At 44.6% G+C, this 26,378-nt stretch overlaps 1 protein-coding gene and 1 long non-coding RNA gene across 4 annotated transcripts in view; both read left to right on the top strand.

Moving 5' to 3' along the window:
* LOC135907193 (phospholipid-transporting ATPase ABCA3-like) overlaps positions 1-26,378 on the top strand; it is a 327,820-nt gene that overhangs the window by 294,845 nt on the left and 6,597 nt on the right. For all 3 annotated transcript variants that reach the window (XM_070525205.1, XM_065438877.2, XM_070525204.1), the window contains one exon: positions 2,835-3,048. In XM_070525205.1, the coding sequence (XP_070381306.1) occupies positions 2,835-3,048 (214 nt within the window). The remainder of the gene's footprint in view (positions 1-2,834; positions 3,049-26,378) is intronic.
* LOC135907213 (uncharacterized) lies at positions 10,723-17,760 on the top strand. The gene is made up of 4 exons (XR_011508699.1): positions 10,723-11,052; positions 14,244-14,455; positions 15,046-15,169; positions 16,955-17,760. It is a non-coding gene; the product is annotated as an uncharacterized lncRNA (long non-coding RNA).

The following is a 26,378-nucleotide window of genomic DNA, read 5'->3' on the forward strand; positions in this document are numbered from 1 at the left end:
TAGGTAGGGTAAGGTGCAGTGATCATAGTTACTGAGGGCTAGGATTCACCTCAATTGGATGAGAGAAAGAGTAATATTCGTCAAGAAGAAACAGGCCAACTTAGAAGTAGTACGGGTAAGAGCAGACCAATTATGGTTGGCGCTTGCAAACAAATATGCAGCCTTAAAGCAGAGATTAAGATGATATAGAGCCAATGAATGAAACCGTAACCAGGCTGGCTTCAAAAGGAGCAACTGAAGTGGCAGGTAAGGAACCAAGGCAACCAGTAGATAAGCTCCCCGAAGAAACAAACGACCTAATTAAAAACGACAAAGAATGAAAGTTTCCAGCTCAAGAAGTCAGATAGAATTCACGGGACTGTCCAAACTAATCAGCAAGGATAATATAACGGATATTCAGAAATTATAATGTGACAAAGACTGACGAAGCAGTAAAATTTACGCAGCCTGAAAACAGTGAGAAGAAAGCTAGGGATTGGACAAACCAATATGTATGCACTAAAAGATAGGCAGGGTAATATCATCAGCAATCTCGAAGATATAGTAAAACCAGCAGAATTCCATACTGACCTGTATACTTCGCAACGCAGCTATGATGCATCCATTTGAAGTAGTATTGAATAGGTTACAGAGGCTCCATCTATAACTAGCGATGAAGTAAGGGCCTTGCAAGAAACAGGAAAAAGCGGCACGAGAAGATGGACTACCAGTCGATTTCATCAAATATGGTGGAAACATAATGCTTAAGAAACTGGGGGCCCTTTACACGGACTGCCTGTCGACTTCAAGTGTCCCAGACAACTGGAAAAATAAAAACGTTATACTAATCCACGTAAAAGGAGACGTTAAAAACTGAAATATTGTACGCCCATTAGCTTACTCACAGTATTATATAAATTATGTACGAGAACAATCTCCCATAGAGTAAGGGCAACACAGGACGTTAGTCAACCAAGGGAACAGACTGGCTTCAGGAAGGAACACATTATAATAGAACACATCCGTGTCATCAATCATGTAATCGAGAAATCCGCATCAATACAATCAGCCTCTTTATAGGGCTTTTATAGATTACGAAGGAGCATTTGATTCAGTAAGGACACCAGCAGTCACAGAGGTATTACGTAATCAAGGAGTACAGGATGCTTATGTAAATAGCTTGGAAATTATATACAGAGCTTCCACAGCTACCTTAATTTTCCACAAGTAGGCGGATACCTATAAAGGGGTCAGAAAAGTAGACACAATGTCTCCAATGCTATTCACTGTGTGCTTATAAGAAATATTCAAGCTATTAAACTGGGAAGGCTTATGATTAAGGATCAACGCCGAATATATCGGCAACCATCGATTTGCACATGACATGGTCCTGTTAAGCAACACTGGAAACGAGTTACAACAAATACTTGAGGACATTAACAGAAAGAGTGTAAGAGTGAGGTTGATTAATATACCCGCGGTGGGTGCTTAGTGGCTATGCTGTTGGGCTGCTGAGCACGAGGTCGCGGAATTGAATCCCGGCTACGGCGGCCGCATTTCGATGGGGGCGAAATGCGAAAACACCCGTGTACTTAAATTTAAGTGCACGTTAAAAAACCCCAGGTGCTCAGAATTTCTGGAGACCGCCACTATCGCATGCCTCATAATCAGAAAGTGCTTTTGGCACGTAAAACCCTATAATTTTTGAAGAATATTATGCAGAAGACAAAGATAGTGATTAATAGCCAGGCAAGGAAACAAGAGTTCATGATCGCCTGTCACCCTCTAGAGTCGGTGAAGGAGTACGTTTACCAAGGTCAAATAATTACAGGGGGAGCCCGACCATGCTAACGAAATTTAGAGAAGAATAAATGCGTTCTAGCGCATTTTGTAGAAATTTCCATGCCCTTACTGGAATCATACAATTATCATTAAAAGGAAAAGTGTAGAATCAATGCTTTCTACCAATGCTGACATATGAGGCAAGAACTTTGGAGACTGACAAAGCTCGAAAACATGTTGGCGACCACGTAAAGACGATGGAACGAAGATTGTTAGGTATAACGTTAAGAGACAAGAAGAGAACGGTCTGTATCAGAGAGCAAACAGGGATAGCCGATATTGTAATTCACGTTAAGAGAAAGAAATGAAGACGGGCAGGTCGTGTGAGGAGCAGGTTCGACAACTATTGGGCCATTAGGGCAACAGAATGGGTACCAAGAGAACGGAAGGGCACTTTAGGATGGCAGAAGGTAGGTGGGGCGATGAAATTAGGAAATTCGCTGGCGCTAGTTGTGATCGGTTGGCACAGGACAGGCGTAAGTGGAGATCGCAGGGAGACGCCTGTGTCCTGCTGTGAACATAAAATAGGATTATTATTATTATTATTAATATTATTATTATTATTATTATTATTATTATTATTATTATTATTATTATTATTATTATTATTATTTTAAAGCTCCAATTTATTATATCCCGTTTGTTCACTTGAGATGCTCCAGGAGATGCAGTTTACAAAAGTCACACATCGCGTTTTGGAGGCGCAGAGTTACGGGTTTTTAGACTTTGGGCCCCTGCTACTTTTGCAGTTACCAATTGTCGTCAATTTTTCGTAAACAAGTGAGTATATTTATATATACTCTGCCTACTTCAGTTGCCAAAAAAAAACTTTTTTCTCAGAAATGCAACACGTTAGTCCCCTTGGTGGAGCGGTTTTCTCGCACGATCTCTTCCGCGTTTGACGTTTATATGAATAGGAATGTCGGAGATAACATTGAGTTAAGTCATCTTTTATTTGTAAAATCCACGTTGCTTCTGATACTGAGCTCCACACGAATCTCAACAACTCGCAGCATGGACGAATGCGAGTTTTCTTGCGACCGGCTCACCATCATGGTCGACGGCCAAATGATGTGCCTGGGCACGCTGCAACACCTGCGGGAAAAGTTTGGCCAGGGCTACCGACTCGAGTTGTTTCTCAAGCCCACTGTTGCTGTAGACGAAGACAAGCTCAAGCGAGCTGTGGACAAACTGTTTCCCGGCATTCAACTCAAGGACCCCCAGAAGGTACACAGGTTATAATAATGCGTTTGCATTCTGGGGGCTTGTACTTTTGGGGGCTATGTAATCTATCGGTTTGTTCATGTCCATGGTAGACGCTGGTAGACGGTTCTCCCGTCTACCAGGGTCACTGGGGCGGAATGGGTAGCGCATCGTTCTGCTGCGGTGTGGTAACAACGTCAGAAAGCAAAGACTGGACCAACTTGGGTCACTGAGTAGGTGGCAACATATGTACCGCCCATAAACGAACATCTTTCATTGCGACATGAGTCACTATGGACGCACGACTGGGTAGGTAGCGCTATTCAGAGAGACCCTCAGAAGCCTCCTTGGAGTACTGAGTATGTGTCACCCGGTCTGTACTAATCTCGAATGAAAATCTTTAACCTCAACTTATGTACCTAGGTATGCACCACTAGTGATGTGCCGTTCTACAATAACGAAAAAGGTCCTTTAAGTTTCTCCTATGCAACCTGTAATTGAAACCCTGTCAGGAAAGTTCCTCAAGGAGAGCCACACGAGGGTTGCAATGTGGACTTGTTGGTAATGCATCTTCAAGGGGAGTACGCTGTGTGTGTCCTTTTGTGTCTTCTCTTGTCCCGTCTTTGAATCGCGCTACCATACTCCCCTTGGAGAGCCACACGACACATTAGCAGGCTGTGCCCCTAATGCGCTGCGTATGTGCTGCTCTTCAAAGAACCTCTCACCGACTTGGATCATTACGTATGAGCCTCAGCGTGGGCGGCCAGCGACGGAACAATTAGACGGTTATAACTCAGCGAGCCAGCGGGCAAGCTGTCCTCCCTTACAAAAATTTTTATAGAAAATCCATAGACAGTCCATAGACATTTGTCTATGAAGTCTATAGACTGTCTATAGACATTTCTTTAGACTGGTCTATAGACAGTCTATAGATTTATGGCCGCACACTTTTTATAGACTGGTCTATAAAAAGTCTGAGTTTATAGACTCTCTATAGACATTTCTTTAGACTAGTCTATAGACAGTCTATAGACTTATGGCCGCACACTTTTTATAGACTAGTCTATAAAAAGTCTGAGTCTATAGACTGTCTATACACTGTCTATAGACTGTCTGTAGACTTATGGCCATACACTTTTTATAGACTAGTCTATAAAAAGTCTGAGTCTATAGATTGTCTATAGACTTTCGATAGACTTATGGCCATACACTTTTTATAGACTAGTCTATAAGAAGTCTAAGTCTATAGACTGTCTATAGACCGTCTATAAACTTATGGCCATACACTTTTTATGGACATTTTATAGACAAGTCTACAAAGAGTGTATAAGGCCATAACTCCATAGCGGCTATCTACAAGTTAGTTTACATTTTTCATTACATGAGGTAGCAAAACGTTTTGAATGTATTTCATTTCATTTTATAGATATGAAATGCATGGAATGCAGATATTATGCATGTGCACCTGTTCCTTTTCATCTGCACTTATGCATTACCAATAGTAGATTAATAAAGCTCCTGAACCAGCTGTACTTTCATATATGTTGCATAAACAGAAAGAATTTATATAGTGCTGAATCATGCAGTGCAAAAAATAAAACAAATGCACCGGCAATACATTAACCGTTTTTATTGCTCGATATAATACATGAATTCCTTAAATTCTTGTCTTATGCTATTATGGAAACAGATTAAATATTTACACTACTCCTTGGCAAGCATGGTCGCCAGGCTGGCCTTGACCTTTGTGTCATTAGTCCCAAAGGTGCTGCAGGTGTATGCTGCAAATAAGTACATGCAGCAATATGAGGCAAAAATAACAGATGTGTATTCTTTGTGTGTTCATTAAGCAGCTGAATATATTTACTCAAACCATCTAAGTCAACACAAATCAGTACCTTTATGCAATGTTCTATTGCATGGTATGGTGAACAATTAAACAGTCACAACTGCTGCTCGTGTCAGCAACAGTATGTTCCCTTTTATGACAAGTTTATATATGATGCATTAATGTACTTATCCCAAATGGTCCCTATATTTATTGCGGAAACGTTACCCAGTTGGGCTGTCTGTACAGTTTTTTTGGCTGGTAGTTAAGTATGCCCGTGCAGAGGGATGTTTTCAGGAGACGTGACTGGAATATTCCCAGTATCATGCCTAAGATTGTAATTTATTTTGCTTAGTACACATTGAAATGTATTTCTCATACTTTTAAATGAATGGGTCATTGGCCATAACTTCAACAGATGGCGGATGGGTTGATTGTATTGATATGGTACCTTAATTTCTTGCAGGTAATGAGGCCTCTTGGGCATACTAACAGGTTTCCAAGTTAGGTATACCACATGAGCACCCGAAATACCACACGAGCACTTTGTGTCATGGCACGACAGATATGCACCTCCTAGGAAACAGAACTTATAGTATAGTTCGGATGAATTCTATCACAGTAAATTATTTAAGGTGCTTTGAAAGATGAAAATTTTTTCTAGGCTATCGAGGTTCAGGACGTTTAGTTAACGCAAAAAAAACGTATTGAGTAAGAAATGCCTTGTCAGTCTGCTTGACTTTCTTTTTTTTTCAATAAATAGAACCAATTTCCTTCAATTTTTATGAAGTGAAACGTTTTAAAAATATATTTAACACAGAGACTTTCTGGAAACTTTGACATGTAACAAGACAACATACCTATGTGGCCAATTTAAAGTTTCCCGATCTTTTTCCAAGCCTTTCCTGGCTGTTTTCATGAAAATTTTCTGGCAATCTATGACGCCTGCAGCTTAAGTGCAATAAAAAATACTATGGTTTAATGCTTGCCAAGTAGTGCCAGTCCATAATATTTAGATAAAACGAATAACACGTCAGTCACTTAACATGTAGTATTAGATGCAACTGACTTGAATCCCTTGTTTAATAAAGCTGACAAGGGCTTCGGCAAGTTCGTAATTGATGGCCACACGAGTACAGCACGGAAGACACAGAGACACGCGTAAAACAAATGCAACAATGTGAGGGAAAACTATACAATGAGTTATTTTTACGGTTCAATAGTAGTTTTCTATATAATTTGCTCTCACCACTTATGCCTCTAGTTGACTTTGTTTACCTATGACTAAAGACTACATGGCAATATTAATCAGTACCATTAGCATGTTTCGTTATATTATAGTATGATAAGCAGTTAGACAACCATAATGGTAGCCGGTGTTAGCAACGGTACGTTTCGTTTCAAGACAGGTTCATGTGACACACAGTGTACTCATAAAAATGAAAGAAATGTGAGAATCCCAAACGATTCCTATAATAATTGTTGAAACAAAGATACCCTGCTGGACTGTGCACATTTTTCAGGTGTTAATGCAATGTGCCCGTGCCGATCGAACATGCTCAGCATACTGACTGCAGTTTTGAACAATCACGTTAACATTTGCAATTTATTTCCGCTTAGAACAGTCTGCATTGTCTCTTTTCTCATACTTCGAGATGAATACATTTGCCACACTTTCAGTAGAATGCGCATGAATGGGGGCGTACTGATCAGGTCACTTATCAACTAAAACATGTTACGATCTCTTAGGTGTGTTAATAAGGGTTGAACAAATGCAATGTCCACTGAATTATTTGAATAATCTGTGCGTTATCTACTAAGAAAAGACCACCAAATTGATAATCTGGCTCTTTTTTCTTTTGTACAGCGCATATAGTATGCAGTCTGTCCAAGACGACGGCACTACATGCAACAGTAATGAAAACCGGAACACTTAATGCGCACGACAAGGGCTTCATACCGTGCACGACTGGCACAATGCGAATCTGCGCCAGCAGCTGCCTAGAGATTAAGAGCACGTAAACTGCATAACCCCAAAGCATCGAAAGGCGCTTAACGCTTTTCATATAGCTCGAAAGATAACTTCTGCTGCTAAACTGTTTAAAAAAGAGACAAAAAACAAATCTTCCAACTACCGTCAAACGCAATGCCTTCAGTCTGAAACGTGTAAAGGTGCTTCCCGGAGCGACTAATTTATTGTGCTCCAATTTTTTCGGCTAAGTTGCGAAGCTGCGAGTGACTGAGCTTATCGCAGGTTTCATGCTCCAAAAGCGTTTGTGGTTGCATATAAATCGATTGGGTGAATCTAGAGATTTTCGCTTGACATTTCTTCAAGTCTCGTGTTTTGCTTGCGGTAACTTCCCAAATTTATTTAGATTGGTTGCCAGAAACCTTAAAAATACTGCTACCTTAAAAACAATGCGAAAACGGCAATGCACACACTGCTGATGCATGCCCCGCAAACACGGCCTTTCATCCGAGTACGTTAGCAGTTATTTAACTATACGTGTCTGTCAGAACATTCTTGATGCTAACACAATTTCGAGATATATACGTAAAGCGTGTCACGAGAATTTCACTACACATGCGGCGCAGCATTCATCGTGGCTGGATCAAGCGCCACGAAATGAGATCTACCACACTGGCTGCCCAACATACACAATCCGCTTAGTGGTAGCTCAATATCAAGTTAAAACATGGTGTAGCTTCCTTCTTTACGCACCTAAACTATTATGCGAAAATCAACAAGCCCGAGCGATCGCTCGCCGTAAAACATTCCGTATAGTAGAAGCGAGAACAAGAGCGCGTTATGAAACCATGTCAACGACAAACCGACACTATACCCGAGTCGCCTGCGCTACATGCAGCCGCTTCGCGCTACGAAATGCGCTCACATAATCATGAGCTATTGACGCAAAACATCTTTGCTAAAGCTTACCGTTCAGTGTAGTTGACGTGTGATGCCACAAAGATGACACGCATACACACACACACCAACGTTGAGGCGGACACCGCACACAGGTACAACCGTATACGTGCCTGGCGCACTCGTTGAGATGGCGCACCGCCGCGCATGCGCAAGATCTCCGCGCATGCGCAGGAGCTCCGCGCATGCGCAGGAGCTCCGCGCACGAGAGCGCGCGCGCTCGGAGGAGTGTGAGCGCCTTTTCCTCCTTCATTTTTTTTTTCGCTCTCTCTCTGCGCGCCATGCGCGCCGGAACGGGTGGCTTATTCATCTTTATCACCATTATTCATCTTTTTTCGTGGACGAAGGAAATGCGCTGGCAGGTTGTATGACAAATGCTGTGGGCTATCGTATGAGACTGGAACGCTAATTTGAATGCGCTGTTTGTAAAAGCCATTACAGGGCCCTTCAAAGGTTTCAGACGCATTATTACCAGCGTCGATTAGTAATACAGCGTACTTGTAGCATATCTTCCAGCGTACCACCAAATGTGATGCCCGCACGTATGTTAGTGCTAATTTTCTGTTCCGGTGATAGGTCAAAGCAATCAGTACAGCATTGAGGTACTCATATGCGTGGCTGCCCAGGCATACCGCCGGAGAAATACTGGGTGGGCTCTGATAATTTGGCACCTATTTTAAGTGAATGAGAAACTTTGATGGGTTTATAGTGCAGGATATCAGTCAACAAAAAACCGCCCTATGTTAGTGACGCAGCCGAGGTATGAAGAAAATGTGAAAAGTATCCGAGAATCGGACGACACACAACGCGAACACCACATGCGCGACATCGGTTCATCGCACATTCACAAAGTCCGCGTTGTCAGCTACAAACATTACGAGTGTCCTTGCTGTTAGCTCGATGCCTGTTTGGAATCCACTTGTAGCTGAAGCTGGCGTTCATAACAACTATTATAACAATTGGATCGGCGTTTTGCTTTCTTTATTCTACTGCCGCAAAAGTGATGCGACAACTGTGAAGACTGTCTTGGGATTGCCGAGACCGACTACGTAGATCATATCATGTGGTCAACAAATGCGGAGGTATACACTATGTGTATACTAATGTCTACAAATAGGCTCTACAGCAATCTCAGCAGTATTCAACTTCAGTGGCTTATATCAAACGCAGCTACGTATTATCCTCCGGTACCTGCGCTTGGTTACAGCGTACACGGGTTGGGCCCAGATTAACGATGTTTGTCTATTGTTAATCTATAGACATGCAATACCACGACAACTCAGAGGCAGACCAGGTGGTGAATTCACCACCTGGTCTGCCGGCTTTCGCGACTTATTCACCACCTTTGCCACATCATCACCATCTGACCTTCACCAGCTGGTCTCGCGAAGTGTACGTCCGGGAAGCAGCCAGGATTAGGGCCTTCGGGTGCCTGGAAGACCTTTGTGACTCGGACGTTGCCTGTTCCGCCGCGATCCTCGTTCGGTGCAGCTGCACCGAATGACGACTAGCAGTCTGCACGGTTTGCCCGCCGCGCCGGGGTTGCACGCGGTGCCGGTCGCGCATGAACCAGTGCCATATCATCGCCTTCGCAGAGGGCGGGGAGTATGGGAACTCGGCATTACATATTATCGACTTTCTTATATAGACATTCAATACACCAGGAGAGAAAAAGAAATAGAAACCTTAGCCGACTATTATTATTAACTGTCTAATATAGAGAGTCTATAGACAGAGTATGGACAAAAATAGAGACTGTATCGGCTTTCGTCTATAGGTAGTCTATATAGAGGGGAAGCAGACAAAAAAGAAACAAACACCTTATCGACTTTTTTCTATAGACCGTCCATAATCTACGAGTAGACGAAAACAAATAGAAACCTTATCGACTTTCGTCTTTAGAAAGTCTGTAGACAAAGTATGGACAAAAATAGATAGAGACCGTATCCACTTTCGTCTATAGGTAGTCCATAGAGGGGAAGGATAAAAAAAAAACACCTTATCGACTTTTTTCTATAGACTGTCTATAGACTGCGAGTAGACAAAAAGAAATAGAAACCTTACCGACTTTCGTCTATAGAAAGTCTATAGACAAAGTATAGCCGCCGTGGTTGCTCAGTGGCTATGGTGTTAGGCTGCTGAGCACGAGGTCGCGGGATCGAATCCCGGCCATGGCGGCCGCATTTCGATGGGGGCGAAATGCGAAAACACCGGTGTACTTAGATTTAGGTGCACGTTAAAGAACCCCAGGTGGTCGAAATTTCCGCAATCCTCCACTACGGCGTGCCTCATAATCAGAAAGTGGTTTTGGCACGTAAAACCCCATAGTTTAATTTAATTTTATAGACAAAGTATGGACAAAAATACATAGAGACCGTAATCCACTTTTGTCTATAGGTAGTCCATAGAGGGGAAGGATACAATAAAGAAAGAAACTCCTTATCGAATTTTTTCTATAAACTGTCTATAGACTGCGAGTAGACAAAAGAAATAGAAACCTTATCGACTTTCGTCTATAGAAAGTCTATAGACAAAGTATGGACAAAAATAGATAGAAGCTGTATCGACTTTCGTCCAGAAGTAGTCCATAGAAGGGAAGTAGGCAAAAAAGAGCAAACACCTTATCGACTTTTTTCTATAGACCGTCTATAGACTGCGTATAGACAAAAAGAAATAGAAACTTTATCGACTTTCGTCTATAGACAGTCTACAGACTTTGTATCAACAAAAGGCCAAATCTATAGACAGGAAAGGTCGTCTATAAGAAGTCTATAGACTTTCTATAGACAGTCTAAAGTCATTTTTGTAAGGGCTAGCTGGCCAGCATACACGCCAGTGCGCATGCGCGGTACCACATGCGCAGTGGCATCTACGCTGGCCCTCTGGGCCCGTTGGCCCGCTGGCTTGACGAGCTATACCATTGTATTAGCAGCGGTCACTGATAATAAACCTCTCCCTGCTTGCAAAGAATGCGTGGGCGGTGCATCAGCATCGACATCATTGCGCCCACCAAGTTTTTCTCAGGTTGACTAAAGCCTCAGTTTCGGTTAGCTTTCTGCGCGGACAACACACTGTGGAGCAGTCGGAGTATGTGCAGTCGCTGCCCGAAATTGCGCACCAGCAGTACGCCGAAAAGCTGAAAGTTCATGGCAAGCAGTATCCTGACCCGAACACAATTTCGGTGGGAATGAATGACCCGAAGCCTTGGCCATAGGCTAGGTTTGGGGAGAAATACATGTACCTCGTTCACACGCCTGGCCGGTACAGTGCTAAGGTGTTACATCGTAGGTCGGACACTGCGCTTGGCGCAGGCGAGGCAGACACACGCTTACAAGCTGGAAGAATGGGCGTTTATTTGCAGTGCACGTTGAAATATAAAGACAGATTAGGGAAGGAGGGGAAGGGAAATGAAGTAAGAAAACATAAGATAGGCAACCAGATTGGCACGTGTAGCTGTAGAATTCAGCTGAGAAATGATAAGAAGAACACTGCAGTTATAACATTTCTCCATCAATAATACTGAAGACGCTGCACAGGTCTGCGCTCTCGTGTTGAGCGTCGGAGTTCCGGGGCCGCTGTAGGTTCACCGTTTCTCTCTCGTGCGTCCAGGGGTTGGGGTGATGACTGACGCTGTGGTGGTGACGTTTCACGAGTTCCGGCTTTTGCTTTTGGTTCGGAAGTTTCTTCCGGAGCTCTCGAGATGGACGAGCTCTCACTTTCCCTGTGGCCTTGGGTAGCCGTTGGGTCTTTCCTTGTGTGAACTTGATCAACGTGTCGCCGAACGAGGCCCTCAGGAGTTTCCACTGTCACCATCCTAGCTCCGTCTGCTGACTTTACTGTGCCAGTCTTCCACTTATCACCTTTACCAAAGTTACGGACGTAAACATTTGTGTCTGGTGCAAGAGTCCAGTCATACGATGTTCCCGATCTTCCTACAACCAAAGGAGGAAAACATGTGTCGAGGCGAGACCGGATTTGGTAGCCAAGAAGAAGTTCCGAAGGAGATTTGCCCGATGCAAGGGGTGTTCTCCGGTAGTTGAAAAGTAGTCTGCAAAGGCAATCTTCTAATCTGCCCTGGTTCATCTTCTTCAGCCCATCTTTAACAGTTCGGACAGCTCTCTCTGCTAGGCCATTCGACTGTGGATGAAACGCAGCCGTGCGCAGGTGGGTTATGTTATTGTTGTTCGCAAAATCAGTAAATTCTTGGCTAGTGAACTGCGTCCCATTATCTGAAACAATGGTGCGAGGGATGCCGAACCTGCTAAAGAAGCTGCGCAGGCAAGTAATAGTCGAAGATGTGGTCGCCTGTTTCATTGGTACGGCCTCAATCCATTTGCTGTGAGCATCTACGAGAACAAGGATCATGTTTCCTTTGATTGGCCCCGCGAAATCTAGATGCACTCTTGACCAGTTTTCCTGGCAGGTCGGCCAGTTAACTGGCGGAGCAGATGCCGGCATTGGTCGATTTTGAATGCAGCTTGTGCACCCCGCTGACAGTTGTTCTATGTCGTGGTCCATTCCTGGCCACCAAAAAGCTGACCGAGCGATTGATTTCATCGCCGATGATCCTTGATGCGTCTCGTGCAACATGTGCAACATTCTGTGTTGTGCGTTAACTGGAATGACAACTCTACGGCCCCAATACAGCAAACGGTGGGCCAAGGACAGTTCTAGTCTGCGGTCGTAAAAGGGGAGTAAGCTTCGTTCTAATGCTTTAGAGCTTGGAGGCCACCCATCTCTTGTGTACTGCACGACCTTTGAAAGTACTGTGTCACCTGCCGTCAGCGCCTGCAGTTCTTCTACCGAGACCGCCCCCTCCTGGACAGATGCGAGTGCCAGAACGTAGTCAGCCGGCTCCCCTTCCGTGCTTGGCTCCAAAGTTTCTTGTGGCAACCTACTAAGCGCGTCCGAGTTCAGGAGCTGCTTGCCTGGCGAATACTGTTTTGCTTTATCGAACGCCGTTTGTTGCTCTTGTTCCCAGAGCCAATGTCTGTTCTTTTCCAGCAGCCGATACAGTGGAGCGAGCAGAGACGATAAGTTGGGCAAAAATTTTGCGTAGAAAGTGATCATGCCAAGAAAAGAACGAAGCTCGGCTACATTTTTCAGGCTAGGGGCTTCTGTGATAGCTTCGACATTCTTTTCTATTGGGTGCAACCCTTGCTGATCGATTCGATGGCCGAGATATGTAACGGACACTTGCCGAAACTTGCATTTGTCGAGGCGCAGTTTAACACCATTCTCGCGGAAACGCTGTAGAACGGCTTTGAGCACGTCGTCACTTCCTGCTCTTTCGGACACCAAGACATCGTCCAGATAAGCTTGCGCGCCTGATAAGCCTTGTAGAACTGTTTCCATTCTGCGTTGAAAAATGGCTGGCGCAGAGGCAATGCCGAAAGGTAATCTGTTGTAGCAGAAAAGACCTTTATGCGTGTTAATCACGCATAACTGGCGCGATTCCTCATCGAGAGGGACTTGGTTATATGCGTCACGCAAATCCAGTGTGCTGAAATGTTTTCCACCGCTTAAGGACGCGAACATGTCATTGATTACTGGCAATGGGTACTGCTCCAGCTCACATGACGAATTTAAAGTGACTTTGAAGTCACCACAAATCCTAACGGTGCCGTCCTTCTTAAGGACGGGTACAATGGGCGTTGCCCACTCGGAATGCGGCACTGGTGACAAGACGCCTAATGCCACGAGCCTATCAAGCTCTTCAGATACCTTGTCGCGTAGGGCGAAGGGAATAGATCGGGCCTTACAGAATTTGGGCGTGGCTCCCTCCTTCAGCTGTAGGTGTGCCGCGGGTCCTTTGATGAGGCCCAGATTCGAGCTGAAAACATCTGGAAACTCGGCAAACACGTCAGCAGTGACCTGCGTGGTGGTAGACGGCTGTGCGGTCAGCGGCTTGGCTGAGAGGCTGAGGACGGGGGAGCCTGCGTCGCTCAGGAGGGAAATTAGGTCTCGACCACATAAGCTTGGACCGGGGCAATCTAGCACCACCAATGTCCATTCCACAGTTGTACTATCGTACGACACCGGCAAGAGGAGCTCTCCAAAAACTGGCAATTTTCCGAGGTAGCATGATAACTTCATGCGTGAAGGCCGGAGTGAAGGCCAAATATTTTTGTGCTGCTCAAATAGCTGTCGGGACACGACGCAGACCGGGGAACCCGTATCGATAAGCATTGACACGTCAACACCTCCCCATGTGAAAGTGCATCGGATTGGGGGTTTCAGATTTACCTCCCGCGTCGATTTTAGCGTCCAAATGTGCATGCTATCCTCTATGTCTTCATCTGTCTCCCCTTCCTTAACAGCCAGTACTCTGCCACGAAATCCCCGGGCTCCTTCTCGAGTTCGAGATCTTGCGCAGAAAACATAAGATAGGCAACCAGATTGGCACGTGTAGCTGTAGACTTCAGCTGAGAAATGATAAGAAGAACACTGCAGTTATAACATAAGGCGATCAGATCCTACCGAGCGCTGAAAGCGTACGGCCTTGGCATAGAAGGGCACGTACACAAAATGCAAATTTTCGACTTGACTATGGAATGCTGTTTCCTGAAAGCCGAAGTGACGCCGTTGCAGAGGAAGGCCGCCAAGCCTTACGAGGCATGGGATCTTGTTTGTGGAGACGGGAGAGTTCACACGATGCATTGTACGTGCATGGCTGGGTGAGTTGTCTTTCTTATGAACATATTTTGCTTGCTATTTACGCTCAGTTATGAGGATTCATTCCTGTCATCTCGATCAGTTTACATCTCCAACGCGTACAGAGCCGTGTTGGCCTATTGCGTTCGCATTGATGAAGCTTTCCAGCAAGCTGGCGGTTCAGCTCCAGCGAATCAAGCAACAAAAATATAGTGCATGTGTTAAGACTGGCATCTATGCTTATTGGATTACGTTGCAGCTCAGCGTGGTTTTAGCAATGTTGACATCAAAAACTATCTGAAACGATCACTATCACATTGCGGAACGTGTGCGCTCGCCGTCGATAGGAAAGCAGCGACTGTGTGCGGGCACATAATGTCAACTGCGCGTTTGTTTTGGCTTGCCTGTGTGAAAAGTGCAGGGCATTGCACGGATGCTTTGCTATGCCATCGTTTCTAAACCGTTAGTGAAGCTTGTCGAAAAGCCTGCAGTGATAATTCTGACATTTTCTTCTGTGGAACCCAATTCTAATTTCCTATTCTGCTTTAAACAAATGGTCACGGTCTTCTTTGTAAAAATTGCTGTGAATGCACAATTTTTCGTTTTCTTGCAGACTTGGAGAAGTCTGCGCACATGTGGCAGCACTGCTTTTCAAAGTGGAGCTGCTCATTTTGTCTGCGTTTGTGAGGTCCACAACATCCCAGCTTTGCGAGTGGAACAACACGTTTCGAGAAAGTGTAAGCCATTTTGTTCTTTGCATTTTTTCTTTCAGTCTGGAAGAAATTTTCAACAGTATCAGCCTTTATGTTCGTATATGCAAAAATAGGTACCGTAAAAACCGGAATATTGGTCTAACTTTCTTTTTCAAAATACCCTGGCAAAATGTCGACCCCCGTGTTATATACCGCTCACTTTTCACTGGCTTATACCGGTTTCTATAATTTTTTCTTATTTGAACTTTTCTATGTACTCTTTTTATCAGCAATGTTATGCAGAAGTGCACTTGCAGAAGTCTTTATAGGCATATATGTGCATTTTCTCACCGTACAATGTGCATGTCATAAAACTACTCATTCAGATCCTTATTATAGTCTTTCCTCATAAATATCAGATTGTCACAAATTGTCATTCCAGACGAAACAGTTGGTGTCACATCACCAAGAAAAATCAGACATTCCCATTTCCCTGCAGTTACAAAAACCAATGTACCTTGAAGAAATTATATGTGGGACTGTTTTCTCACAGCACATTCCCACATGTAAATACAGTAGTGAACAAATAGATACGATATTTGACATTTAGGCCCTGTGAGCTAATGTGCTCGGTGTTGGTGCTGCATTGTGAAAAATCGATAGCATAGGGCAATAGTCATTGCCCTATGCTATCATGGACTACCATGGTACTTCTCTTCGCACCGCATAGCCTACCTGCCATCTGCATAATTTGCGTGTTCCAAGAATGTATTACAAAGAAACCGTAGTATCAACGAGTACTGAAAATATGTGAGCGCTGGTGAGGTACATTTTAGCAATAGGTGGATAGGGTGGCTGAGCAAAAGGTTTGGCATGCTACTCCATGTTTATTAGATAACAAGAGTAATGGAGTTGTGAAAAGAAAATAACGCACATGCATCGTGAAATCAACGCTGTGGCAAGTGGAGATTTATGGCACCATTATTACGCCAAACGCTATCCATCTCCATGGTGCAGCAAAAAAGGAGAGTTCGATAACATTTTGTTTATTGTTGGTTTATTGGTGGTGCCATAAAACTCCTTCGTTGATACCATGGTGCTCACTGCGGCCCTTTCCCCGAGCTTTTGTGAGAGTGGGTGCATGTGCATTTTCTTTTCTCTCGTCATTTGATATTGTTATATATTAAACTGCAGCAGTAGCGTGCCAAATCTTTTGCGTGGCTATCCTATCCACCTATCATTAAGATGTACCTCACGAGCGCTCACATATTTTCACTACTGGTTGATACTACGGTTTCCTTGTACTACATTCTTAGAATACGCAAATAATGCACACGGCAGGCGGGCTGTGAATAAAGTGCCATGGTAGTGCATGTTTCAGAGACTAATGCCCTAGGCTAGCGATCAGGCATACCACAGCACCAACATGCTGAGCACATTGCATCACGTATCTTTTCGACTACTGCACGTTAACCTGTTCCAGGAAGCTCCTGTAGTATCTAAAAGAAGCATAGGAAAAATTTTTTTAGAGGTGACACTATTGCCATGTTTGGCAAACACCGCGTTTGGGATCTGGTCTGTAATCAACAAATGGCTTGGTCTCTCTATGTGTTTTAGGGTTATGCATTGTGTGGTAAAAACACAGATGTATACACTGTAGTTGTGAAGTAACATTTCTTGCAAGTTTCAGCATCCGTTTCAGTGCCCTTGTGGTATTAGCACTAGTGTTACTCATTTAGCCATCTTTACCTTTGTTATACTTCTCTGTACTCATTTCGTTTGCTAAGTTTATAGCAGCAGTGATGTAACATTTCTTGTACTATTGACCAGGTGGAGCCTACATGGGTCACAGACGCGAACATTGTGAAACACCGACATGGCAAGGTCTTCAAGTTAATGAAGAGGAAGCACTGCGTTGCACAAGCCCCGAAGGCAAAGTTTCCAGGAATTCTTGACTCGCTTTATTCTGTTCTTCCAGCTGCAGTTGTGTTTACAGCATTCTCAAAGCATGCCACACTTGGTGAAGAAACAGAAAGCGATGATGAAGGCGAGATTGCTGCTGAACTGCCAGAAAGCTTGTGCGAAATGTATGACAAGACATGGGAAACCCAGAATAAGTCTGCCAGAGATAGTGAAATTGATTCATTATTGAAGGCGCGGATGAGCCACAATGATGTCGCACAGATAGAAGAAAAAACAAGAATGCAAAGGAAGTGCTTGCTCTGGTTTCAGCAAAGATGTGGGCGGGTAACGGGATCAGCGTACAGCAAAGTTGTTAAATGTAAGAACGACAGTTCTGCAGCACGCCTAGCAGCCAACATTGCCCAGTCTCCTCTGGTGCTTTATGAAACTCGTCACAGAAAGGCTGTCGCTATGAATTATGGAATAGAGCATGAAGAGATTGCAAGGAAGCGGTATGTTCAGTACCAGAAGCAACACGACGTCGATTTTAAATGCAGATAGGCCGGCCTGTTTATTTGTGAAGAATTTCAGTTTATTGCAGCCAGTCCAGATGACACTGTTGAATGCAGTTGCTGTAACCGTGGAGTTATTGAAATTAAATGCCCATACAAGTACAGAGATCTGCCCATTATTGAAATTATAAAGAAAGGTTTCTACTTAGATGAAAATTGTCGCCTGAATGGTTACCATGAATACATGTTTCAGGTTCACGCCGAACTGGCTTCTGCATATGTGAATAATTCGGATTTTGTATGCTGGCCGAAGAAAGGGTTCATCGTTGTGCACATATAAAAGGACCGTGATTTCCTTGCAAAACACATGTCTGTGTTGGAAACATTCTTGAGGCAGGCCGTGCTTCCTCAGGTACTGTCAAGGAAGAGCATTCAAAACGTGCAGCTTTCCGATGTCCGAAATGAACACAAGCTATAAAAAAGTGACATTCAGCTGCGTCGTGATTCTGCAAGCGTCTCAATTTCCGACCAGCGGGCAACATTCAAGGAGGCTGAGATACATAGGAGGCTGAATTGCAAAAATGTGGCAAGTGCTTCGGAAGCTCACCCGTTATGTAGAGAAAAGGCCCTGGTCAGGGCCACCCAAAATATTGCTGGTGGGCACAAGATTCACGCACCCTTCTGTTTCCCCCTAATAAATCAACAGTGTTCAACAGCGTGATAACATGATTATTTAGGAGAAATAGGAGAAAAACAATCACAGTTTTTAGCACAGTGAGCATCAAAATTATGGTTGCAAGGCATAGCCAGACTCTGTTTACATGCCTACAAAAAAATTCCATGTGTCCCCTGTTTTCTCGCTTTCAAAAGCTCACAAAGTGCTTACCGTATTGCAAAAGTTTGATGGGGAATAGAACCAAAGAATAGTTCCCATGAAATGAACAATGTTGTATTTCCACAAGTTTAAGAATTTCTGTTTCTTACAACATGCCATCATTAATCCAGCTTAGTATACACATAAAGAACTTCAAAAGCAAATATGATGCTGTTAACAAATCCCTGTCTTGCGCTGTGGTCTACTGCGAGAGGTGCACATTCTATTCATTATCTCTACATGTCTGGTCGTTCGCGTTAGTAATAGAAGTAAATTCTTCGTAGCCTGTTAATATGGCAATTTTCACTTTGACGAGCATCGGTGCAATGCAGTTTGGGCTCTTCCCAGACACATGTAAGGGACCATCCACAGTTGAGTAAAAATTAGAATGAGCATGTCTATAATGCTCATGGTAGCAGCATGAAGTGCCATGTAAACTGTGGATCACTACCGTGCCCAATCTGAAAATGTGCCTGTTGGCATTGTGCCACTATTGTCTGTAACTAGTGCCTACTAAAAACACCTTGCTGCAGTTGTCTGCCACTAGCATGAGAGACAAAATATCGCCAAGTGGGGCGATGTCTTTGTAAAACCTAATGTACGTGAAAATAGAAACAAAATGACAATACGCAAAGCACAATGTAGCAATTTAAAGGCTACATAAACTGAGCATTTTCATAGCACTGTTGCAAATGATCTATCCATGAAGTATCTATACCGACAGCCTATGAAGACAGCATCACGGGTAAGTCACGACGACAACAAAATACGTGATGCTTGTAGTCTGAGGGATGAATTCATTTGCCTGTTAATCATTATTGCTCGGGGGTGCTTGCGAATCAGCTTGATCAATTGAAAATCGGCTAATGGCGTGCCCATGGTGTTGAACCAGCAGCTGGCACCACTATGGAAAAACCAGTTGTGCTGGTATAAAAGGAACTTACAGCATACCCTACTCCGCAGTGGCTTGATGCAAAAGGTTGTGATCCAGATTGCAGCACACGCCGCACAACCAGTCTGAAAGCATGAAACACGAAACTTTATTGAAGAAATACAAGAATAAGTACATAAAACAACAGGCAGGACATAACGTAGTAATTTGGGAACAGGGACCTCTTATTGTCATCAAAGATCTATAGAAGCAAAATAGGGCTAGTCAATATCAAAAGACACATTTTGTTATATATGGAAATGCACAGCTGTCATGCAGTGCATCTAAAATGAATAAATTACTGAGATCACATTTGCAACTGATCCTAGATCTGATTGAGATGATTCTAGATCTCAAAACACTTAAACCATAACAGCAAGCTTCAGAGTACCAAAAATAATGTATAACAATAACCTTCTGTGAACCAGTTTTGTTTTTAACGAGTTTGTGTCATGACCAAAGGTCCTTTTGAATGCACTAACTAGTAAAACAAATAATTCGTGAGGACTGCAATCAGTAAAACATAATCTAACCAATCCTTCATAAAGTAAGGGAAAGTGTTCTTTAGACTTGTAATCGCGTCATGCGGCTAATTTGCCTTCTGACGGTGCATTCGCCCTCCCCAAGCCGATATCACAAATTGGAAGGGTCGCACACCCCGCCGATCTTGCAGCAAGTCCCCAGAAAACAAACGTCGACTGCTGCAAGCACTCGTACCGTGTACCGATGGTTGGCCGACTATACAGCACAGTGTGTCTCTGAGACCATTTTATTATACCAGGCCGACAAAGGCAGAACCAAATTAGTCGAAACATGCCTTCGAAGTGGCAAATCACAAACTTCTTCCGCCCTTTCACGCCGCATGTACTTGAACTTTGAGCCAATGTTGATATCGCTCAGTGAAGGTTAGGCCTAGTGGAGTCGAGTTTCTGCACCCGCTACCGGCAGGAGTTTCTGCACCCGCTACCGGCAGACATGAACTTTTCTGAAAAGTAAGCAGTTAGGATAAAGGGAACTATTTTTATAGTTTAATTCTGGCCATGGCGATTTGAAATCAGGTACTCTCCGCACAGCCCTGTACAGAGTCAACGTTCCCGAAGGCTGCCAATCGCATTCGCTGCGTAGATAGGTGGGTCTGTATGTGTTATGCAGACCCATTTATTAGTTCCAAAAATGTACAGTTTACCTCTGCATGAAACGGTAAACAACACATGGTGCACACAGTAAAGCAATAGAAACAAACACCTCGCTCAGTTGCCTACACTGTCGGTGATGGCACCCACATTTTCGCAAGACAACTACAAGGCCTATCAATGAGCTCTTGTGTGAGCACAGTTTTCTCTAATAACACTACATGAAATGGTCAAAGTTTACCTATGATGAAGTTAGAGAAAGCGAAAATATGGCATAACAATCTTATATGTATTCGGTTCACAGTCGCCGTTTTTTAAGGTGCTCGACCGCACATATTGACTCGTCTCAGGGAGGACCAATGTGGCTCATTTGCACAGACATACGTTTTCCTACATATTGACACTATTTTATATCAGCAATCGACTGTTTCTACAATATTTGAAGCTAAGCACGATCTGGGGGCTGTAGGTGTCGATGTAAACAAATGCACCGCTTAGATAAATTTAATATAGAAGGCTCCACTCGAAGTCTCTTCGAATATGGGAAACGTCTAAAGAATGTGTAAGATGAATAGAAAAATCGAGCTTACCAACTGCAGAAATCAGCGACAACAAATTCCAAGACAGCCGTGTGGACAGATGGAACTTGGTGTACTTTTATCGGCTGCACTGTTAACACAACAGCGCAATCAGGCCTCAAGTTCTCACCCAGTAGTTTCTGAGTGCTGTGTTGCTTACAGGAACAACATGCCATGAGCGCTTGTCTGTGGTATTTGTTTCCTTGTGTCCTCGTCTTTTTCGCGCTGTTTCACTTCAGTTCTAAACATGCTGCCCCGGTGAAGCCACAAACCATAAGTGCTATTTATGAAACGTACAATCAAAGCACACTCAGCATTGGCACTGCGACACAAAACATTGTTAGGGAAATCAGGAGATTGACACGCGCCTTGTAAGCACATGGCCAGAAATTAAATTACAGGTGTTGCATTCCCACGGCACGCGACCCGAACAGTTACGAGGCGCAGACCGCTCGAACATAGACGACGTTTATTTAGGGGCATGCGATAACTTTTATCCCTTGAAGTGGGAAGGGAAGTGGGGTGGAAAGAAGGAACAGAAGTATACTGCGCATGCGCAGAACTATCATGACGAAGGCACAACACTGCCCTCTCCTCAAAAATGGAACCGTTGCATTGGCTTGCGCTGCCTCGTTGACCGGCGCAGGACTTGCTGCGAAGCTTCAGCCGGACTCAAGGTGGTTGGGAGAGAAGGGGTGCGAGGTCGAATGCTGTCGTTCGCCCTTTGGGCTGTATCTGGAGAATTAACTGGGGCGGCCGCTTCCAAGGAAGTGGTTGCATTGGTGGCCGTGCTGGGACCTGGCGTCTGGTTGGACCCTGGACCATGAGCAGTCGTATCGGTGTCCGGAAACTTTGGTGATGAATGCGAGCGGTGGTGCGCCTGATCGACGTGGCTCTTGACAATGGCAGTGGGAGTCTCTACGGTTACCATTCGTGCTCCGGTTGACGATTTCACACGACCAGGGATCCACTCTTCTCCCTGTCCGTAATTGCGGATGTGCACGCTGCTGCCTGGCGGCCGTGTCTAGTCGTGGTTCCCCTCAGTTGGATTTGCAACAGTAACAGGGAAGCAAGTGTCTAGACGCGATCTTATTTGATACCCGAGGAACACCTCTGAAGGCAATTTCCCAGTCTTCAGAGGTGTCCGTCTATAATTGAACAGTAGCCGTACCAATGCCTCGTCGAAATCGCCTCCCTTTATTTTCTGAATACCTTCTTTTATCGTTCGCACCACCCTTTCAGCAGCTCCGTTTGACTGTGGATAAAAAGGTGCCGTGCACAGATGCGTGATGTTTTTTGCTGTAAATGTGGCAAATTCCTTACTCGTGAACTCTGTGCCGTTGCCCAATACTATTGTACGTGGCACACCAAAACGGGTAAATATGCTCCTAAGAGTCCTTTCCATATTTGCATGCTTCATAGGAATCGCTTCGACCCATTTGGAGTGCGCGTCCACTACAACTAGGACCATCTTCCCGGTTACGCTAGGACCATCTTCCCGGATATGAATCCGAGACCACCGTTCTTCTGTCTTCCGCCAGTTTAGGGGAGGTGCGGCCGGTGGCATAGGTAAATTTGCTATGCAATTCCTACAGTTGGCCACGTGCTGCTCGATGTCCTGGTGAAGTCCTGGCCACCTAAACAGGGAGCGTGCCACGGCTTTCATAGCCGATGATCCTTGGTGGGTTTCGTGAAGAAGTAGCACAAACCGCTCTCTGGTGTCGCTTGGTACGACGACGCGATTTCCCCAGTATATGAGGTCGTGGGCCAAGGACAATTCTAGCCTACGCTCATAATAAGGTGCTAAATCGGGCTTTATGCTTGTCTTGCTTTTTGGCCAAACGCGTAGCACGTAATCTTGAACCCTACGCAATGTCGAGTCGACGGCTGTTAGGTCCTTCAGTTCACGCGTTGTGACCATACCTTCATCGAAGCTTTCAAGTGTGAGGACGTAATCCGGGGGCTCACCGTTACCTCCGTCTCCGGCGGTCTGCTGTTGTAGTCTGCTTAGGGCATCCGAGTTCAGTAGTTGTTTCCCAGGAACATACTGAAGCTTGTATTTGTAGCATCCGAGGTACAGTGCCCATCGTTGAATTCGCGCAGCCGCCATAGTCGGTGTCTGGCGGTCGGGTCTCAACAGGCTGACGAGTGGCTGATGATCCGTAACCAACGTAAATTCGCGACCAAGAAGATAGTCCTGGAATTTTGTTACACCGAAAACCAAAGCCAAAGTTTCACGTTCTAACTCAGACTAGTTCCGCTCTGCTTGGGTCAGCGTTCTTGAGCGAAAACCTATAGGTCTACTTCCGTTATTAATAGAGTGAAACAGAACTGCTCCGACCCCCAATGACGACGCATCGCAGTCTAGCTTGAGTTCCTTTGCAGGGTCAAAATGTGCAAGAATTAGAGCATTTTCCAGACGTTCTTTTGCTTCATCGAAAGCAGCCTTTCGCGGTGCGTTCCATTGCCACAGCGCATTCTTTTCCAATAGTTGATACAGCGGGGCTAGGTACGTTGACATGTTTGGCAAAACCTTCGCGTAGAAAGTCAACATCCCCATAAATGACCGTAGTTCGGTCACGTTCCGCGATAAGGTGTGCGCATGAAAGCTTCCACGTTGTGTTCTATTGGATGAACGCCCTCGCCGTCAATGCGATGTCCGAGCTATATAACTGCCGGTTGTCAAAATTTGCATTTATCGTACCGTCACTTAACCCAATGATCCCGAAAACGCTCTAAAACGGCTTTCAATCGCTCTCCATTATCGCCTTTCTTTTCGGACACGATTACATCATCAAGATAGGCTTGAACTCCGGGTTAGCAACTGATAATCGTGTCGATTTTTCTCTGGAAGATCGACGGTGCAGACCATATTCCGAAGGGAAGCCGATTATAGCAAAATTTTCCTTTGTGCGTATTGAATACGCAAAGTTTGCGTGCGGCTTCGCCTAGAGGCACCTGACTGTAAGCGTCGCGCCAGTCAAGGGTGCTGAAACATTCACCGCCACTTAAAGCTGCGAACATATCGTTTACAGGAATAGTATAATGTTCGATTGCGCAAACCGGGTTCAATGTAACTTTAAAATCACCACAAATCCACACCGAGCCATCTTTTTTTAACACCGGTACTATGGGCGTTGCCCAATCCGAATGGCTGACTGGCGATAAGATGCCAAGGGAAACGAGTCGGTCCAGGTCCAAAGCTACCTTGTCGCGTAGGGCATAAGGAAGAGATCTCGCCTTACAAATCTTTGTTATTGCTCTATCTTTGAGGTGCAGGCTTGCTGGAGGACCCTTCATTAGACCGAGTTCCGTGGTAAAGATGTCCTGGTAGTCTGTGAAAGTGGCCTAGACCCTGCAGGTGTCCATTTCGCTCGTTGCTTTGGTTATTGTGTACCCGTATTTAATAAACATTATGATGAACGCATTACAATACACAAATGTGTAACATAATTCAGAAAGACTTTGATGGACCCACTGGAATAACACAATGAGCCACTCATTGCACTTTTCATGTGGGTGATCTTGCAAAGCTCGATGTGTGGCATTCCAAATAAACAATGTGATAAACCCAAGCCAAACGATTGCATAGCCTCATTAAGAATTACAGACATAGCGAATAATATAGGAAGACTTGAATAAACCATTGGAATTAACCCAGTGATAAACAACAGGATGCAGCGGTGGCATAGCGGTGGAACACCCGCCTGGCGTGCAAGAGGTCCATGGTTGGAATCCCGGTGCCGGCAATTTTTCACCGGATCAAAAAAAAAATCCCCGTGATGATAAAATTGCATAAGCAGGCCTGGAGTGTGGCCTGATCCCGGTGACCAGAACCGGTAACGCACTCCCTCACCAGAGCAGGATTGGCCACCCTGGTGCAGTACTTGGCCACAACCTCCTATATGAACAACACAATCAAACCCCGGCCCTCAGTCCCCAGCAGCTGTGAAGCAACTGACCACGGCGGCGGTCAGACCTGCGACGCAACAGAGGGTGCTAAGAATCACTGGCTCCGGGCAGGCCGCCATTGGAATATGAACCTGGCAACGTTTAACGCTAGAACGTTATCTAGTAAGACGAGTCTACCAGTGCTATTGGAGGAATTAGAGGGCAGTAAATGGGATATAATAGGGCTCAGTAAAGTTAGGAGGCCAAAAGAAGCATATACAGTGCTAAAAAGCGGGCACGTCCTGTGCTACCGGGGCTTAGCGGAGAGAAGAGAACCAGGCGTCGGATTCCTGATTAATAAGAATATAGCTGGTCACATACAGGAATTCTACAGCCTTAACGAGAGGGTGGCAGGTGTTGTTGTGAAACTTAATATGAGGTACAAAATGAAGATTGTACAGGTCTACGCCCCTACGTCCAGTCATGATGACCAGCAAGTCGAAAGCTTCTATGAAGACGTGGAATCGGCAATGGGTAGAGTGAAAACTAGATACACTATACTAATGGGCGACTTTAATGCCAAGGTAAGCAAGAAGCAGGCTGGAGACAAGGCAGTAGGGGAATATGGCATAGCCACTAGGAATATCAGGGGAGAGTTATTAGTAGAGTTTGCGGAACAGAATAATATGAGGATAATGAACACCTTCTTCCACAAGAGGGATAGCGGAAAGTGGACGTGGAGGAGCCCGAACGGCGAGACTAGAAATGAAATAGACTTCATACTTTGCGCTAACCCTGGTATCATACAAGATGTGGACGTGCTCGGCAAGGTGCGCTGCAGTGACCACAGGATGGTAAGAACTCGAATTAGCCTAGACCTGGGAAGGGAACGGAAGAAACTGGTACATAAGAAGCCGATCAATGAGATAGCGATAAGAGGGAAAATAGAGGAATTTCAGATCAAGCTACAGAACAGGTATTCCGCTTTAACTCAGGAAGAGGACCTTAGTGTTGAAGCAATGAACGACTATCTTGTGGGCCTCATTAAGGAGTGTACAATGGAAGTCGGTGGTAACTCCGTTAGGCAGGATACCAGTAAACTATCGCAGGAGACGAAAGATCTGATCAAGAAACGCCAATGTATGAAAACCTCTAACCCTACAGCTAGAATAGAACTGGCAGAACTTTCGAAGTTAATCAACAAGCGTAAGACAACTGACATAAGGAAGTATAATATGGATAGAATTGAACATGCTCTCAGGAACGGAGGAAGCCTAAAAACAGTGAAGAAGACACTAGGAATTGGCAAGAATCAGATGTATGCGTTAAGAGACAATGCCGGCAATATCATTACTAACATGGATCAGATAGTTCAAGTGGCTGAGGAGTTCTATAGAGATTTATACAGTACCAGTGGCACCCACGGCGATAAT

This window comes from Dermacentor albipictus, chromosome 9 (genome assembly GCF_038994185.2).
Source record: "Dermacentor albipictus isolate Rhodes 1998 colony chromosome 9, USDA_Dalb.pri_finalv2, whole genome shotgun sequence".
Taxonomy (NCBI): Eukaryota; Metazoa; Arthropoda; class Arachnida; order Ixodida; family Ixodidae; genus Dermacentor; species Dermacentor albipictus.